This window comes from Psammomys obesus, unplaced genomic scaffold, assembly GCF_907164565.1.
Source record: "Psammomys obesus unplaced genomic scaffold, mPsaObe1.curated_primary_1811, whole genome shotgun sequence".
NCBI classification, from domain to species: Eukaryota; Metazoa; Chordata; class Mammalia; order Rodentia; family Muridae; genus Psammomys; species Psammomys obesus.
The window spans coordinates 2157612-2175459 of record NW_026596396.1 but is presented as its reverse complement, the minus strand read 5'-3'; the positions used below and the strand labels follow the sequence as shown (position 1 = coordinate 2175459).

Here is a 17848-nt window from a genome sequence, read left to right as displayed (position 1 = left end):
CATCTGACTTCCCCTCATAACCTAGAGCATATGCACCCATCCCTGAAATCACAAAGTTAAAGAAATTAAAATGAGGAAATGAAACAAAGATAGTTTTATGAGGACTTATGGTCTTGTAAAGAATAGAATGTTTCTTGAAGTTCAGAAATCATTGTGTCCTTCTGGAATGTGAGCCATCAAAAAAATCCTTCTAGTGGAAGTATAGAAAGGTTTATGATTTCTCTCCCTGTTATTTTAGAAAACTGAGAATAAAGGCTGTGATGTCTTTTCAAAGGTTTTAATAGTCTGAAAGTTAGAACAAGACAGTAAGTGCCTTTGTCCATCTAGTCTCAAATTTCCAGAAGACAATGCTGGTTCAGAGCTCACTACCCATCTGAACATAAGGCAGAGCTCTCCAGAGCAGGCTACTGTGGTGGGTGCCACATGAAACATTTCTGAGGAACCAGGAGAGCTACTATTTCAGCATCTGTTTTAACCTCAGACATTATCTAGTCTATCCTTATGTTCATCATATGAACATGCACCTTTTTGAAACAGCTGTTGACCACCACAATCTGGGTGGCCACCAAGGGTGCTGGAGGGTTCACTGTAAGTGAGACTAGGGGTAGCAAGCTAATGGATAAATAGACTATATTCTGCTAGAGGTATTTTGGGCTTTGGGGAAGAGAAGGTACTTTGTTGACCTTATATCAGACACAGACACCAATTCTGTGACAAAAGGCCTGTGCTCTTAAAATGCAGGTAGAACATTTTGATGAGCATAGTTAAAAAAAAAAAAGTCCCTTTGACATGGAAAAATAGCTTAGTCAGGAACCCCAATATACCCAAGGCTGGACCTGGCAACCAGAACCCAGTGACATCACTTACTAAAGATAACCAAACACAGTCCTAGAACTCAATGATGCCCACTGCAAGTATATCAGCAGAGACTAGAAACAATGCTCTGCTTTGCACAGCCAGATAAATGCCACTTTGATCTGTCCCATTGCTGGAGAATTTCTCCCAGGATACTGACTGTCAAATCAGAGACTTCTGTTAGAGACTGGACCTGTCCTTCAGCTAAGATACACTACACTGATGAGCAGCTTTGGGGAGATAGGCTTAGTATCATATTAGGAATATAGAGAGTGAACCTTGTGGAATGACCCTCAGCATAATAAAATATAGCTTTTGTGAGACTAACTATGATTATCTACCTTCTTGCTCAAGACAGGCATGGATAGAGCAAGCATTCCATCTTTTTAAAATATTAATTATTTTTATTAATTACACTTTATTCAATTTGTATCCCCCTTGTAGATGCCTCCCTCCTCCCCTCCCTATGCCACCCACCTCTTCCTTCTCTATGCATGCCACTCCCCAAGTCCACTGATAGGGGAGGACTTCCTCCCCTTACTTCTCACTCTACCTGGTTAGGTTTCATCAGGACAGGCTGCATTGTCTTCCTCTGTGCCCTGGTAAGGTTGCTCCCCCATCAGGGGGAGGTGATCAAAAAGCAGGCCAATCAGTTCCTGTCAGAGACAGTCCTTGTTCCCATTACTATGGGACCCACTTTAGACACTGAGCTGCCATGGGTTACATCAGTGCAGGGGTTCTAGGTTATCTCCATGAATGGTCCTTTTTTGGAGTATCAGTCTCAGAAAAGATCCATGTGTTCAAATTTTTTGGTTCTGTTGCTCTCCTTGTGGAGCTCCTGTCCTCTCCAATTGGTTAGCACTAGGTACTTATACTGCAGTCCATCTGTTTAACACTCCAGAGAACTGTCCCTGTTTTGTAACACAGTGGGAACCAGTGTAGACTTTGGCAAGCTTGGGGCAATGGGGGCAAAGAGTGTCCAATACAAGGAGATTCTGAGATGCTGAGCTCAAGAATTCCTGCACAGCCTAAGGAGCTAGGACAGCCACAACAGGGCACAGGGCTGAGATAGGAGATGGTGGGGAAGCTGGGGGGAACTTGCTGAGCTGGAGGCTTCCTGGGTAGTCCATTCTGTGAACCCCCAATATGATCTCATGCACCTATCTAAGAACAGCTAGACACCAACATGCTGCATAGGCTGCAAATCTTAATGTTATCTCCCCTCATATAAGCAAAGGATGCTGCTTCTTCAAAGGGATTTAAAAAGATTGTGTACATGAAGATGAATGCAATGCCAATTGCAGCATACAAGACAAGTACTGTCTCTAAATATTAGCTTCAGGTTTATGCTGTCTGAAATAAAGTGGCTTTTCTTTTCTGTTTGTCTACTATTACAAACTGTTTTCCAGTCTGCAAGATATTGCATTATTCACAAAAGACACAGAAGAGTCTCTGAAAACACACTGTGATTCAAACAAAAACCACATCAGGATGCTGGGGTCTTTTGTCTCCCAGTAATTGCATCCCTGGGGGAACATCTGCTGAATTACCTACTGGAGAGCCACTATAAAGCTACTGCTGTCCCTCAGGGAAAAGGGGCAGGGAGTATAGATGTTGATGTCAAAGGAGCACAATCCTGTCTTTTCTAGTGAAAAACAAAACAAAGCAAAACAAAACAAAACAAAACAGGTGGAGAGCTGCCTCAGATTTAAGGGAAGTTTGATTTAGGCAACTCACAGACTCAAGAGGAAAGATCACATTGATCCTTTGGCATCCATGGAACTTAGTTCATTCAGTCAATGTGTTTTGAGTTCTTGGTAGACACTAGATCTCAGAGACCATGTTGGCTCATATGAAAAAGAGCAAGCACCAAGCTTTACACTTCCTACCTTCATGCAGATGGAGTGCAGCAGGACCATTCCCTGGAGCTACTATAGAAAAGATGCCAAAGGGAAGGTTCAAATCCAAAGCCAGAGGTCCAATCTCAGTGCAAAGTGGGGGTGTGGACAAGGTCCCAAAAGCCTCTTTGGAAGAGTTGGGCTTCATAAGGGATTTGCTACATTTCATGGATGGCAACTATTAAAGGCAAGGGCTCTGTGCTTTTCTGAGGAAAAAGACCATGCATTAATCAAAATCCTGTTCTAGGCTGATGACAGAATCAGACATCGTTTGGGTATTGTTTTACTCCACTTTATCCTGCAAGGGCAACTGGCCCTTCAAATTGTGAAGTCATATGGCAAGGAGCCACAGGAATTATTGTTGGGAACCATGAAGGCACTCAGAGGCTTTCAAAAAGAGAACAGGTGACATGGGGATAAGGGAAAATGGAAAAGACCTTTCAGTGAAGTCAAGAATCCTTCCCTAAGTGAACTCATCCCCACCAAAAGACAACTATGAGCATCATCAAGCTAAACCACAGCAGACTGTACTTTAGTGAGGGTGAGGTGATTTCAAGTCAGCACAGGTTTGCCTAAGGTGTGAGGAGGAGCCCCTCGAGCCCCTCAAAGGTGTACAAGCCAAAGGAAGGAATGAGAGAAACCTTAGAGAAAAGAAAAGATGTGGTCAAAGTTTTGTGTTAACCCTGGATTCAGGAGTGCTGCTTCTCTAGCAAGAGGTCAGTGGGATCAAAGTTCAGGGAACTTTGTTAATGTCCAGGTGAAAACCTCTGGTCCAGGGCAATGGCTCCCCGGGTAAAGCAATGAGGACCTTAGTTCTGATCTCCACACTTAAAAGTCAGGCTGCAATCCCAGTGTTAGGGAGACTCTAGAAACTGCGACTGAATTCCTGGTGCTTTCTAGTCTAGTACAGCCACATTGTGGAAAACTGTTCTCAAAAGTCATAATGGTTGGAGAGCAATGGAAGCAGTGGAAGAAGGTGCTTTTGCCCACCTCGGGGCTACATCTGTTCAGAGGTCCACGTAGACACACAGGCATGCACACTCGAGCACACACACATTCTACAATCACCTGTTCAGAGGTACACACACACACAGGAAGACTCACGTTCATTTTCAAGAATAACTAAAATCCCAACTCCCTAGATACTCTCCCATTGAGCAGGCCAGCATGGAGTTCAGCCTGTGAATATGGAGGCTGTTGGCATGGAATCCAAGCCTTCAGGGGGTTCTGCTCCAGAAACACCTGGCCATGGGTTTGAAACAAGGGTTGTAACAAGTTCCCCAGGTTTCCCTGAGAAGGAAACAGAGTAACAGACAGACTATGCAAATCTTGAACAGGGGTTGTGTCAAAGTATTTAAGGCAAGGGCTGAGCAATTATGGTTGACCAGCTGCAGAAGAGAACCTGTTGAAGACAGGGAGCTGCATGTGACTCAGCAAAGATTATTCTGGCAAGACTCATTGGTCATTCTGGCGACACCAGGACTTCTGCCTATAAATAAGACAACGCAGTCCATGATGGGGGCTGTCTATGACAGGGGCCTAGATCCCTCCACTGTTTCTCAAGGAGGCCCTGGGCACTTCTGCTGCCAAGTCTGGCTGAGACACACAAGTGGTGATGACCCTGCACAAATGGGCGCACTTCCCCAGTGCATTGGGAGCTAGAAGCTTCCCAGTCACAGCAGTGCAGAGCGCCTGCGCAGTGGGCCAGAGGCAGACCCCAGCCTCCTCCCCTCTGCCCCTCCGCCCCTCGACCTCCCCCGCGCGCGTTCACGCGAGCCTGTCTATGCGCTCGCATGGGATTCACCTAGCTCAACCCCTGTCTGTGCTGCCAAGCTAGCCAGGGAGCGTGAGTGAGCGCGGGCGGCCAGGAGGGCGGGGACCGCACGAGGTCCACTCGTGGGCTGTGCGGAGGCGAGGGCTGCAGGCTCTGTGCTCCAAGCTCCAGGCGGCGGAAGCGACGCCTCCAATCAGGCAGCGGGCTCGCGACCCTCCGCGCGACCAGCCAGCACTGCCCGCCCCGCGGACTGACTGACGCGCCGGCTCGCCTCCGCCCCCGCGCCTGTCTCCGCCTAGTCTACCCCGGCTGGGCTCAGGCTCCGCTGCGCTTGGCTGCAGCCCTTACCAGCCCTTTCCCTACCCGCGGCAGTTCCTGCGGCGGTCTAGCTCGCTAGGCAGCTATAAGTGATCTCCAAGGCAGGGCCAAGGATGAAGTGCAAGCCTAACCAGACGCGGACCTACGACCCTGAAGGCTTCAAGAAGCGCGCTGCGTGCCTGTGCTTCCGCAGCGAGCGCGAGGAGGAGGTGTTGCTGGTGAGCAGCAGCCGCTACCCCGACCGCTGGATCGTGCCGGGAGGGGGCATGGAGCCCGAGGAGGAGCCGGACGGCGCGGCGGTGCGCGAGGTGTTTGAGGAGGCAGGAGTCAAGGGGAAGTTGGGCCGCCTCTTGGGCGTCTTTGAGCAGAACCAGGATCGCAAGCACCGGACCTATGTGTTCGTGCTCACCGTCACCGAGCTGCTGGAGGATTGGGAAGACTCGGTCAGCATCGGCAGGAAGCGAGAGTGGTTCAAGATCGAGGATGCTATCAAGGTCCTGCAGTGCCACAAGCCCGTGCATGCCGAGTACCTGGAGAGACTGAAGCTGGGCGGCTCCCCTACCAACGGGAACTCAGCCACCCCATCCCTGCCGGAGAGCGAGCCCTAGTATGTATAGCTCCTGCTCCCGCTGAGGCTCCCGCCAGGACTCTTGCCTACCAGGAGAGCACCTCTCCTGCCCTGTGCGCCTGCAAGGGCAGGAGGGAGGCTTCTTTTGTTTCCTTGGCAGGCAGACCTCTGAATCACGCTTGCAAACTGTCTTGGTTGCCAGGCGCTGTTTGCAGACACTTTGCACGTTTTTCAGATGCTTTTCCAATCGCTTCTTGGTGACACTGTAAAAATCTTGCGCTCAGCGGGAGCTGCATGGGATTTCGTGAAAGGTGCCTTAACTGCTTGCCCTGCTCTTCCTGGAGGGTGTGCGTGTGCCTGTGTGTGATCCCGTGTCCGTGCGTGCGTGCCTGCCTGTCAGTCTGCTCTGTGATGTTTTTGTTTGGGTTTTTTCTTTTTTTTCTTTTTTCTTTAAACAGCCCTTACATGTGTTGGTGCGTGAGTGTGCGTGCGCGCTCTTGATGTCAGGCTTCTGGTTTCTTAGTGGAGGAGCCTTTAGAGTCTTACAAAGTGGTGAGGGGCTGGGGTGGGAACATTCTTTTTTTCTTTTATCGTGTTTTCTCATTCACAGCCTTCACAGTGGATATGACTGGAGGGTATCCTTCTACCAACCTTCTAAATGTATTCTACAGAACTGTAATAGGTATACATGGATGATGACACTAATTTACGCATTTTATTCTATAGGTTATCTTCCAAAAATAACTTGGTTCACATATAATTCAATTATCAATTTTATCCCATTGGTTCTCTGTTACGTAAATCCATCTATGTAAAATATGTGTAGTCAACAGAGGTGATATTATCAAAGAAATGAGTAGAAACCTGCTTACTAAAATGATAGCTTTTTTAAAGCAAGCATGTAATTTCATTTTGTAAACAAGGCCGAACTACTGAATATAGTCTTCACAAATTATCCAGTATTCTAAATCAATGAATAGATATTCTCAGTAATTTTGGTCTTTAGAGTATACTCCAGTCCTGGAGAAACTGGACTGTTGCTTTATTTCTGTACTGTATACATAGAAATACCTTTTATCCAAAAATGCCACAAATATGTTGGAGGTTTAACTATTATGTCGTATTCTAGAGATAATAACACACAGTATTATATTTTGACCTTGAATTCTGTTTGACTAATCTAAGGAGACTTTTAAATTTTAGTCTCATCCTATAAACCTATGTTGTTTCATTTTATAGCTGAGATTTTTTTAGGGGGGGGGATCCACAGAGATTGTTTATGCAATTTCCAACCTTCCAGTGCTTTCTGTTTCCATACTGCAAACAAAAAGTTATCACACATTAAAGTAAAATTTATATAGACAGTTAAATATCCTTTCCGAGGTTCATTCTAGAAAAGTAACAAATGAAAACCTCCAAATAATCTTGCATTTTTAACAATTTCAGGAAATTCAGATAAAACAGCTGACACAGGAATAAACCAAATCATGTCTCTATCTTATATTTTCCAAAAGTTTGATGCACAGGTGTGCATTATCTCTTTGGAGTGGATACTTAGTGCCTATGCATTTTATGTGTGAGTGCAGTGAATATGTACAGCTTAATTTTTTTAGCACATCCAAGTCCCCCCAAATCCAGTGCACTGCTGAAAGATAATTAAGACTTTTACATAAGAAAACAGAAATTTGCTTTCAGCATGTTGTCTTAAAGGGCTGATTTTCCCTCCACTGGACAAGTGCCTATGCTTAAAAGCTTGGAGAAGTCATGCTGAAGTCAAAGTTATTTTGATATGCTTGAAGCAGGCATAAGATATGTTAGAAACCTATGTTTTGTCAATCAGATTTTTTTTTTTGCAAGAAGCCAGGGCTGAAATGTGGCTACATATAATTCTTTCGTATGGTTTCATTTGAAAGAATTGTTGTAAAGCTTTATTTAGAAGCACCAGTAAACCCTGAAGAGTGTAAGAACAAGAACAGGCAGCTTGTAAAGCAGCAGTATAAGCAGCAGCACTTCTGGGACACATGGTTTAACAGGCTCTACACCTGCATCTACTTCTTTCCTCACTTCCAGTTTAATGGAGTTCAAAAGAACAATCTCTCCCTCTGTAGCTGGGGAAGGGAGGTGAAAATGCTTAGAATCTATATAATACTAACAGCTAGCCACACTTTTCTCCCCCTTAGATTTCTTTTTGTGGAAGCACTTATTGTAGTTATGTTCCTAACTGTTTCCTAATAAAATATGAAATCCTTGAGGACTAGGACCCAACTTGAATCATGCATAACTCCAGGGGCTCAAAACACTGGCTAAAATTCAGAGACCTTTGTCATTGTGTCTCACACATTAGAAATCTCTACTATCAGTGAATTACTGATTTTCTTTTTTTAAGCTTCATAACATACCTGGGAGAATTTATTTCTTTAGGCTCTCACCTGTGCTTACAGTGGGACTACATTTGATAATTCACTGCTGGCTTTTTCAATATAAAGGATTGATGAACCATACTAAATTCTCAGTAAATATGTGTTGTCTAGACTATACAGGAATGGACAAACCAGTAAAACCTTATTAATAAGATTATCTTTTTTTAGGTGAATGGAATAAATGTTGTTCAGATTTACTTTGAAAGAATCAAGTATGTGAATCCAATGATGAATGGAATTGTGAAGCACAGGTGAGCTCTTTCACATCCACAAGAACACAGCTCATCCTATGCTTTTGGACACTTTTCCTGTTAACAATGGCTATTCTTCAGGTTGTTGCACTACCACTGTATCTGTACAGAATTCTATTTGGCACCTGTGGCCTTTTTGTGCTTTTTGTCTGTACTTCCCATCAGATATGACTGTGAATGCAAAGAACTTGCTTTCTTAGTCTTTTTATATCTAGCATACATTACTTGGTGTATGGTAGGCATCACTGAATATTTGTTTAATATTTTGTAATGATAACGAATGGTGAAACATCCCTCTTCTAATCTCTCTAGCATATATGTGGCTTTTGTATATCAGGTATCACACAACTATTTCAAGGCAGCTGTGAGATAGTAGCAAAAATTCTTATTCATATGTCTGTGTTATCCCAGACATTATGTACCTCTTACATTTGCCAAATTTTTGAACCTAAATTTAACTGTGCCTCTAGACATAACTTCTCCTCTATAGAAAATACAGGAGACAGAGAAACAGTTTACTGTATATCAAACAGATGAGAGTCATAGAATCCTGACTTCAAGAAAACACAGGACAGATGATCCAGTTTCTTCATTATGTAAGTCACAAGGATAAAAGGAAAAGGTAGAGGCTGAACCTGTGGTCTGAGAAAGGTTTCAGAGAGTGTTTGTAATTGTATGGCTCTTTTTGGGATCGTGATTTGATCAAAGTATAAGATGAGTGAATGTATCAGACAGAATAGTTGAACATTAGCTGGATATTTTCACATTGATTATTATAATACGGTTGTTATATTGGAATCAAGAATTCTTATCTGCATTCAAATATTTATAGTTGAAGTGATATAATGTCTGGGATTTGCTTCAAAATACGTCTAGATAATAAATACACTGGACATACTCAAACAAGATTGGCCTTTAAGATTGTTGAAGCTGACTGATGATTAAATGATGTTCATTATATATGTTCATCTCTGCTTTTGTATGTTTGACATTTTCCATAATAAAAGGTTAGTCAAAACCATTGGAAATGTTGGCATTCTTCTTATTGAGTCTAGTATATAATGTAAAGAGAAAAAAAGTGAGGAGGGAAAGTTTATAGATATTGGTTTTTAAATGTTGCCTCCAAGATACTGCTTCTGGTCTAAGATGTCAAATTCACTGAAATAAAAGGAGACATACCCTGGAATGGCTAGTTACACCCTTGGTACACTGCTTGGAGTTATTATTTATTTATTTATTTACTTATTTATTTATTTATTTATTTATTTATTTATTTATTTATATTTACTTTGTCCTATCGGTTAAATCATTATTTATAGCTATTTGACTATGGTGGTTGGATCTACTATGCTGAAGAAAGGTTTCCATACCATTTACATTGTAGATCATACCAATGTGAAATCAAGGGCTGGATCTCTAGGAGATCACTATAAAAACCCACGTTATGGAATTTTAATAGTTTCTTGGGGGAACAAAATCCATTAGTTGTAGATGTGTGTGCTGCACATTATGTCTACTATTTTATTTGAAGGCAGGCCAAACAATAAGATAAGCAGTTAGGATTCCTGACTTCAGGGATCACAGGCTGCAGATAGACGTTGTGTTCTGTGGTGTTTCAGACTCTGTAGAAATGAAGACAGGTCCAACTAGGGCGAGTCCTGACATTTGTGGGTTAAGAAGCAAGGAAGGCAGTTCAAGCAGAGCTCTAGGCTCCTGTCAAGGATGATACTTTCCTCCCTAGGTATAAAGAAATGCAAAGCTGCAGCTTTTGTCCTGATAGTTTAATGTTTCTAATCCCAGGAGCAAGCATTGCCTTGAATAAACTGTTGTCTGGAAGAAAAGGGGAGACCTTTCTCATGTAAGCAATTAATGCTTTCAGTAACAACAGTACCCAGTGAAAATGCATCATGGCCTACCTAAAAAAAAAAAAAAAAAAAGTGCCCTGGAAGTCGTTTTCCAATTTGGGTCACCTGATTTGAAGAGATTTAAAATTTGGAGGCAAGCAGACCTGTGGGGAAGTTTAGGTAGTGCCAGTGATAAAGTAGTACTTTGGAGCCCAGTAGGCTGTGGCTCAAAGCTGACTTGACCACAGATTGTAATGGCTTCTGTTAGGCCACTTTGCCTCTCTTATCCCCAGTTTTCCTACCTGTAACATGTACAAGATATTTATAGTCTTTACCTTTACAAATCACTGCTTCTGAGAAACTCTTCTGTAACTCTTTGAGTACAGCATAGTTGCATATTCCCCATCCGCAGTCTGCCACTGCTCTGTTGTGTCACAGTTCTTATCCCACTCATATTAACCTCATTCAACTGAACTGTAAGGTCTCCTGGCTCTGAGACTCAAACTGGGTTCTCCCTTGTTCCCAGAGTAGGGAACATGGTTCTCATGGTGCCTGTAAAATGCTTATTATATAAATGAATTTTTCATCTAATACTTGTCAAAAATAAAGCTCCAAACGATCCAAAAAAAAAAAAAAAAACCACTGTAACTGTAACAGGGATTTGCTTTCTAGAATATAAGAAAGCTGAGACACCATATGACACTATGGTCTGTGATCACATTTCTCTTTATTCAGAAGACTACTTTATATATTCATGATTTTATTTTCTTGGGGTTTTTCATTTCTAATATATTTTCCTAACTTCTTAGCTTTCCTAGTGATTTTTCAGTAGATAAAAAAAAATTAGCTCCACGCAGCTGGGTAAGCTAACTCAGTGAAGACTTCCCAGATAGAAATGACTGAAGGACATGGTATTTACTAAATACACTTAGTATTTAGTCAGCTTAACAGCTGCTGAATAGATACAAGCATGCTAGTTATATTAGGTTAATTTATAATAAGTGATATAGCAATCAGAATATGTAGCAACAGCTCAAAATAGACACAATGCCAAGGCCTGACTGATTGGATGCAGGAGTCACTTTCATATGTAATTGGTTTAGGACTTAAATTAACACTACAAAGAATGAGCTACAGGATTTACAACTTTCTTGATTCCTGTCTTTATGTATCCTAAAATACAAAGACCAAAAGTGATGGCTGTAGTATAGATTGTACAGTACTCTGTTGCAGAGGAGCCACAGTAGAGTGATTTTGCTTTCTGCAGCTCTGAGGTCGCCTCAGAAACTTAGCTGATGAGAAAATGGATCATGACAGCCTTCCAGGGGAGTCACTTACAGCTTTCCATCTTCTATCCTGGGATGGTTACTAGATGTTTAAGACTCGGATCAATTGCAATGACAAAGACAGGTCACCTGATGTGGCCACATTGAAGATACAGAATGAACTCCAACACAAAATTTGCTTCCAATCAAAAAACCTGATGATATCACATCCAGGGTGGAATAGGGGCTCAGAAATCTTTACAGCGGGCCTGACATTTCTAAGAGAAGAAAAATAGATACTTAGAGTTTTTATTGGTCTTGTGATATAGACAAGAATAAGGATTTCAATGCTGAGCTGGCAGTTTGGATGGTGTGCAACTCTGTTGTTCACCAAAGAAAAGATCACTCTTTTTTTCTTTTGTTTTAATATTATTGATCTAATTTCTATATCCATTGTCTCAGGTAGTGATCTAGGTGTGTCTCTGGTGACAATTGCTAGCATCTGTTTTTATTATTATTAACATTTATTACAATTTATTCAATTTGTATCCCTGCTGTGGCCCCCTCCCTCATCTCCTCCCAATCCCACCCTCCCTGGCTCTTCTCACATACCTATGCCCCTCCCCTAGTCCATTGATAGGGGAGGTCCTCCTCCCCTTCTATTTGACTCTAGCCTATCAGGACTCATTAGGACTGGTTGTATTGTCTTCCTCTGTGGTCTGGCAAGGCTGCAGCCACCAAGGGAAGTTGATCAGAGAGCCTGACACTGAATTCTTGCCAGGGAAAGCCCCTGCTCCCCTTGAGACCTCACTTGGACACTGAGCCTGGATTTTAGGTCCTCTCCATGCATTGTCCATGGTTGGGGTATCATTCTCTTTAGGATCCCCAGGGCTCAGATTTTTGGCTCTATTGGTCTCCTTTTGGACTAAAATCTACACTCCTAAGGAAACTAAACAACAAGGAAGACCCAAGGGAAGATTCTCAATTCTCATTCAGAAGGACAAATGCGATGGACATCAGAAGCAGGAGAAGACAAGGAACAGGACAGGAGCCTACCACAAATGGCCTCTGAAAGACTACTGATTGAGGTATTGAAGCAGAAGCTGAAACTCATAGCCAAACTTTAGGTATAGTGCAGGTTATCTTTTGAAAGAAGGGGGAGACAGAAAGTCATTTTTTTTTTTCTTAGAACCGTGAAGTCGAAGAGACATGAGGTTTGAATGCTGTCAGTGAACAAGCATGGAAAAGATTTTATTATACTTTCTCCTTGGTAAGTTAAATATCTGAAAAGCATGCTTCCTTAATTAAATTTGGTATTGTAGGCCGGTTAGGATAGTGAATGTTTCCTCAGATGACTTCGATAGCTGAGGGATGTAGCTCAGGGTAGAGTGTTCTTACCCAGCATGTGTCCTAAAGCCTTGCATTCCATTATTAACATTACAAAAAATAAAGTCTTGTTTTTTGTTCTAGAGCCCAGTATTGCACTTTCAAGCAAAGGAAAATGAATTCCTTGATCTCTGGAACTCCTAAGACAAAAATGAGTGTCTTGATCCAGCCTTGATTTACATTCAGGGCACCTACTGCGTTAGCTGCAGTATAAGATTTAACTGTTCTGATCCTTACACTTAGTCTTTTTTTTTTATTTTATTTTTCATGGTCATCCTGGTTAGGTGATGACAAGCTCATCTGGGAATGTGTGTGTTCATAATATGTCCCAACTCTGATTTTTCTTCATTGGGTTGAAACTAAAGGGGTAGACAATTAATTTGCGAAAGGGGTGACTTCATCTAGCACAGAATCTGACAAAGAACTGGGGACAGGGGTATTCCATTCTTACCTGCAAGTCTGATAAGTCACAGGCCACAGCATCTTTGCTCAGTCGTGTATCAAAAAACAGTGACTTGAGGGTACTAAGACCTAGCTCAGGCCGTAAGGAGAGGGCTACATGCTAAGGATTGTGAAAACCTCTTTTCAGGAGACACCAACATGAAGCCAGAAATAGCTCCTGTAAAGACAGACATCATGAGTTCTGTGTCTTAGGCATAAGACAGTTGACAACAAATGGCCATCAAGGACCAAAGCAGACATAAAAAATTGTTCACACTTCTCCAGTGATGGAGTCTCTAGCAAACTTGGTGTTAATAAGAGTGCCTGGAGTATTGTATTAGAAATTTTTTAGAGCCTTTGTTGAGATGATGAACTCTTTTGCAATAATCACATAAATGAGAGAGTAGAACTTACAAGTGAATTACATATTGCCTATGAAACTTAAAAAGGCCTAAAAATGTTAGTTTTAATGTGGTTGGTGCTAAGAACATCAGTAGGTATTTTTGACAGTGCTGGGAAGCAAGCAGCTGTCAGATTACCAAATAATTAAGACATCTAAGGCATTGTGTTACATGTGCAGCAAGGGTCCCTCCTTTTCTTATGAGTTGCCTTTTTGAGAATTTTTGTAGTCTGTTGTTCATTTCTGGAGGTTCTGTTTCCATGGCTTTTGCAACAGCAGGTCAAAAATATTTTTAAAAACTGCACCTGTACCAAATATGTACAGGGATTTTTTTTCTTGTCATAATTCCCTAAATAGCAAACATAACAACTATTTTACATGGCATTTAGAAATTATTTAAATTAAGATGATATTTATAGATTATATACAAATAGCATGTCATTTTACATAAGGGATTTGAGCATGTGAGAACTGTGATACTTCAAAGGAAAGGGCAGCTATCCTGGAACCAATTCCTCATTGATACTGAGGGATAAATATATGTCTTAAGTATTTTCAGAGGATCATTTAAAAAGAGGGTGCCATTGATACATTGATATGATGCTATGTCTGTGCTCTTAGGAAAAAAAAAAAACAGATACAATTAGGGTCTTACCCACAAAGGTTGCTTGTGATAGAATAGCTGATATACTACTATCAGGATATCTCCCTTTGGGAAAAAAGAGAAAACTGCGGCCAAGAGGCTGTTGTTGATGTAGACAATGAACAGCATATAACAACCAAATTTATATTAATTGCCGATTGGATTGAGACATTAATTTAAATATTATACTCCTAGTGGTCTTAGTGGGTGACATCATTAAGGCTGTGATAACCAAGAAGACTCATTCACTCATTCATTCATTCATTCATTCATTCATTCATTCATTCATTCCAAGTTTTAAGAGCTGGGTAAATTGAACATTTAAATGGAAAAACAGTTGAAACAATTACTTCTTTCCCTAAATAAGTCTTGTATGATGGTTTCAATCATTAAAGGTCCTATTTTAACATACACTGGAGCATAATAATTATATAGTAAAGAAGGAAGTTATTTGTGGACTCCCATTTCTTAAACCCATTGTATAAATGTGAAAGATTTAATTTAATTTTTATTTATTACTCAGTGAGTTGAAACATCAAAAGAGGGTATGTATCATCAGGTTTCTTATCAGCTTGTCTAGATATGAGCAGATGAAAGGAGAGAAGTGAGGTTTAAAAATTTACAGATTTACAGCAGAGATGGCTACGGTAGCATGCACCTGTAATCACAGTATTAAGGAGACTCAAGGAGGAGGAGGAGGAGGCCATACAGAGCTACATAGTAACACTCAAGACATGCAGACTAACAAAACAGAGCAGCAACACCAAGAAATGCCTGGGAGCAGTCAAAATTAATAAAAATATGATTAGATTTTTTGTGAGCCTCCCCATCAGATACCTCAATTTAATTGTACTGCCGAGCTTGTATCACATCTGTTCTGTTGCTTATGTAAGAGTAGAATAATCATAACTTTGAGTTGTGGTAAGGTAAATGAATCCATGTGGATGACAGACCTCAGCTACAGAGTGGAAGGGGAAAGGCAGTTAATCATTTTGGCAAAGGATGTTTTCTCCAGACCATCTAGAGCTGTTTTATCCCCAGCCACATAATTGATAGTATAGCAAGCACTTTACCTTTCTAAGACATCTAATTTGACCAGTTTGTCATGACACTGATACTCATCATTAAAGCATCTTTTCTTCATAGGTGTTTCTATGGGTCACAAACAGAAATTATGGATAATGTTCATCTTCAAAAATATTGAGGATTCATCAGGAATTTCTGTACACTTACACCACTACCACATTCTTTTCCTGATACAGAGTCTAATTCTTTAGCCCAGGTTGTCCTGGATCTATATGCCGGCTAAGCTGGTCTATAACAGTCCTCCTATTTCATCCTCATAAATGCTGGATTTACAATCATGAGTCAATACGCCTGGCAAAATCACTGTTGTTAACTGTGTCATTTTCCCATAAGGCATTCAGGCATGGTGCTGGAGCATTATCTGAAAACTTACATCTGGTCCACAAGCAGGAAGCAGAAAGAGGTGGGGTGGGGGGTAGGGAGAGATAGAGGAGAGGCACTGGTTGACTGAAAGGGACTGAGCCTGGCATGAGTTTTTTGAAAACTCAAAGCCTACTCCCAGTGATATACCTCCCTCAACAAGGCCACACCTCCTAATTCTTCCCAAACAATTAATTCCACAAACTGAGAACTAAGCATTCAAGCATATGAACCTACAGGGGCCATTATTAATCAAACTACCACAATCATTGCATATTTTCTGGCTTCATCTTGACAAAATATGTGAAAGACACAAATAATAACGCAAAGACAAGGGCTGGTAAAGCTGGTAAACATACAATGAGCTGCTTTTAAATAGAGATGGTGTATTTAAATGAACAGGATTCTCTAGAGTAACAGAACTTTTAGAACTAATCTCTCTCTATATCCTTCTCTGTATGTATGCTTGCATATATGTATATATGTATATGGGATTTATTGGAATAATTTACAGGCTGTAGTCCAACTAATGCAGCAATGGCTGGCTGTGAATAGGAAGTTCAAGAATCTATTAATTTCTTAGTTTTACAAGGCTGGGGTTATCAGATGGTCTTGGGTAGGTACTAGAATCCTGAAGAAATGTGCTCTAATGCCAGTGATAGAATAGATATGCTGGCAAAGCGAGATCAAGGAGGCAAGGAACAAAATCTTCCTTCTATGTCCTTATATAGACTTCCAACAGAAGGTATGGACTAGATTCAAGATGTGTCTTCCTGCCTCAAGATCTGATCAAAGATGTGTATTTTCCTACCTCAAAGGTCCAGACTAGAAGTGGACCTACCCACTTCGATACAAGCTAAAAAAAAAATAATCCCTTACACGTAATCCCTCCATTTCTCGATGGTACTTCAGTCCAGATGTAGTTAAGTTGACAACCAAGAATAGCCATCACAGACAGTAAAATGACAATTTTACGCCAAAGCTGATAGCTCCCCTGTGATCTTTATTTTACACACACACACACACACAGAGAGAGAGAGAGAGAGAGAGAGAGAGAGAGAGAGAGAGAGAGATGACACCAGGACAAAGGTACCAGGAGGAGAAGACAACATTATGAAGTAATTTGTCACTGAGAAGTCAAGTGTAGATGTCAGCTCTGTGATCTCAAACATCACAGTTTTATCCTGAGATGGTGAGAATTGAAGGTCTCACTGAAACCTTCTATAGATCAGGACAGAGCTCTGAAAACTCTTTTGATAGAGAGCCTTCCAGAAGAGATAGGTTAGGTCTCATACTGTCTTGTCTGTAGATCATAATACCTTCTTCTAAAACTCTGATTAGGTTTGATTCAGGTCTTAGCCTATGTGGGAACACACACAGGTATGAAAGATCCATTCTTCTACAGGTAAGAGGGCAGGCTTGGGGCTGGCTCACTTGTTAAAGTGCTTGCATTAAGAGCATGAGGATCGAGTATCCAAGATAGCAGCACTGAGTGGACACTGTCTGAGGAGCAGGACAGTAGTGACTGCACAGTGACCAACAGACTGAACTGTGGGCCCTAAAATACCAGAAATTTTGTTTCCCAGATGAGAGGAAACCTCAAAGTGTGGGAAGAAATTGAGTTCTCAGGTCATTCAGCTAAACCTAAAAAAGTTTCTGGGTCCCAACAGGTACTAGGTCACCATCCCAGAGCCACACTCCTGCATGCTCTGCTAACCATCCTAGACTGAAATGTAGGCCCCACAACACCAGAGATTGGGTTTTCCAGTCGAGTGAAAACCCCACAGTGAAGGAAGCAATAGGGACCTACGGATCTCAGGTCACTCAGACAACACTTGGAAAAGGTCCTGGGCTCTAGCAGACTCTCAGTCACCAGCCCAGAGCCACAGACCTACATGCCCAACTCACCATCCCAGACAGAACTGTGGGCCCCCAGACAACAGAGGCTTGGATTCCCTGTTGGGAGGAAACTCCTCAGTGAAGGAAACATCAGGTCTGACCTCAGGGCAACCAGCCAAACTTACATTCCCCGCCCCTCCCCAACCAGGAAGAATTCCCAGGAAAAATTCCTGGGTTCATGCAGGCGTCTAGTCACCAGCGCTGAGCCACTTACCTGTACTTGCATGCTCTACTCACCATCGCAGACTAACCTATGAAACTCCAAACACCAAAGACTGGGTTTCCATGTCTGGGGGAAAGCACATGGTGGGGAAAACATCTGTTCTAATCTCAGGACACCCTGCTACTCCAGAAAAATTCCTGGGTTTCCACAAGCTCAGGGCTCTAGCCTTCAGCCTTCAGCCACATACATCTGTGCTGTGCTGACCTGCCACTGATTA

At 41.9% G+C, this 17848-nt stretch overlaps 1 protein-coding gene across 2 annotated transcripts; it reads left to right on the top strand.

Annotated features, from left to right (window-relative positions):
• The first annotated feature begins 4641 nt into the window (after positions 1-4641).
• Positions 4642-9120, top strand: LOC129669341 (diphosphoinositol polyphosphate phosphohydrolase 3-alpha). Of its 2 annotated transcripts, XM_055597538.1 has the most exons (2): positions 4642-5452; positions 8002-9120. In XM_055597538.1, coding segments are annotated over exons 1-2 (495 nt in total). In that variant the 5' UTR covers positions 4642-4958; the 3' UTR covers positions 8003-9120. The 2 variants fall into 2 exon arrangements, with proteins under 2 accessions (XP_055453513.1, XP_055453514.1); XM_055597539.1 differs by lacking the exon at positions 8002-9120 and having other exon boundaries at positions 4642-5453.
• Positions 9121-17848: the final 8728 nt, after the last annotated feature.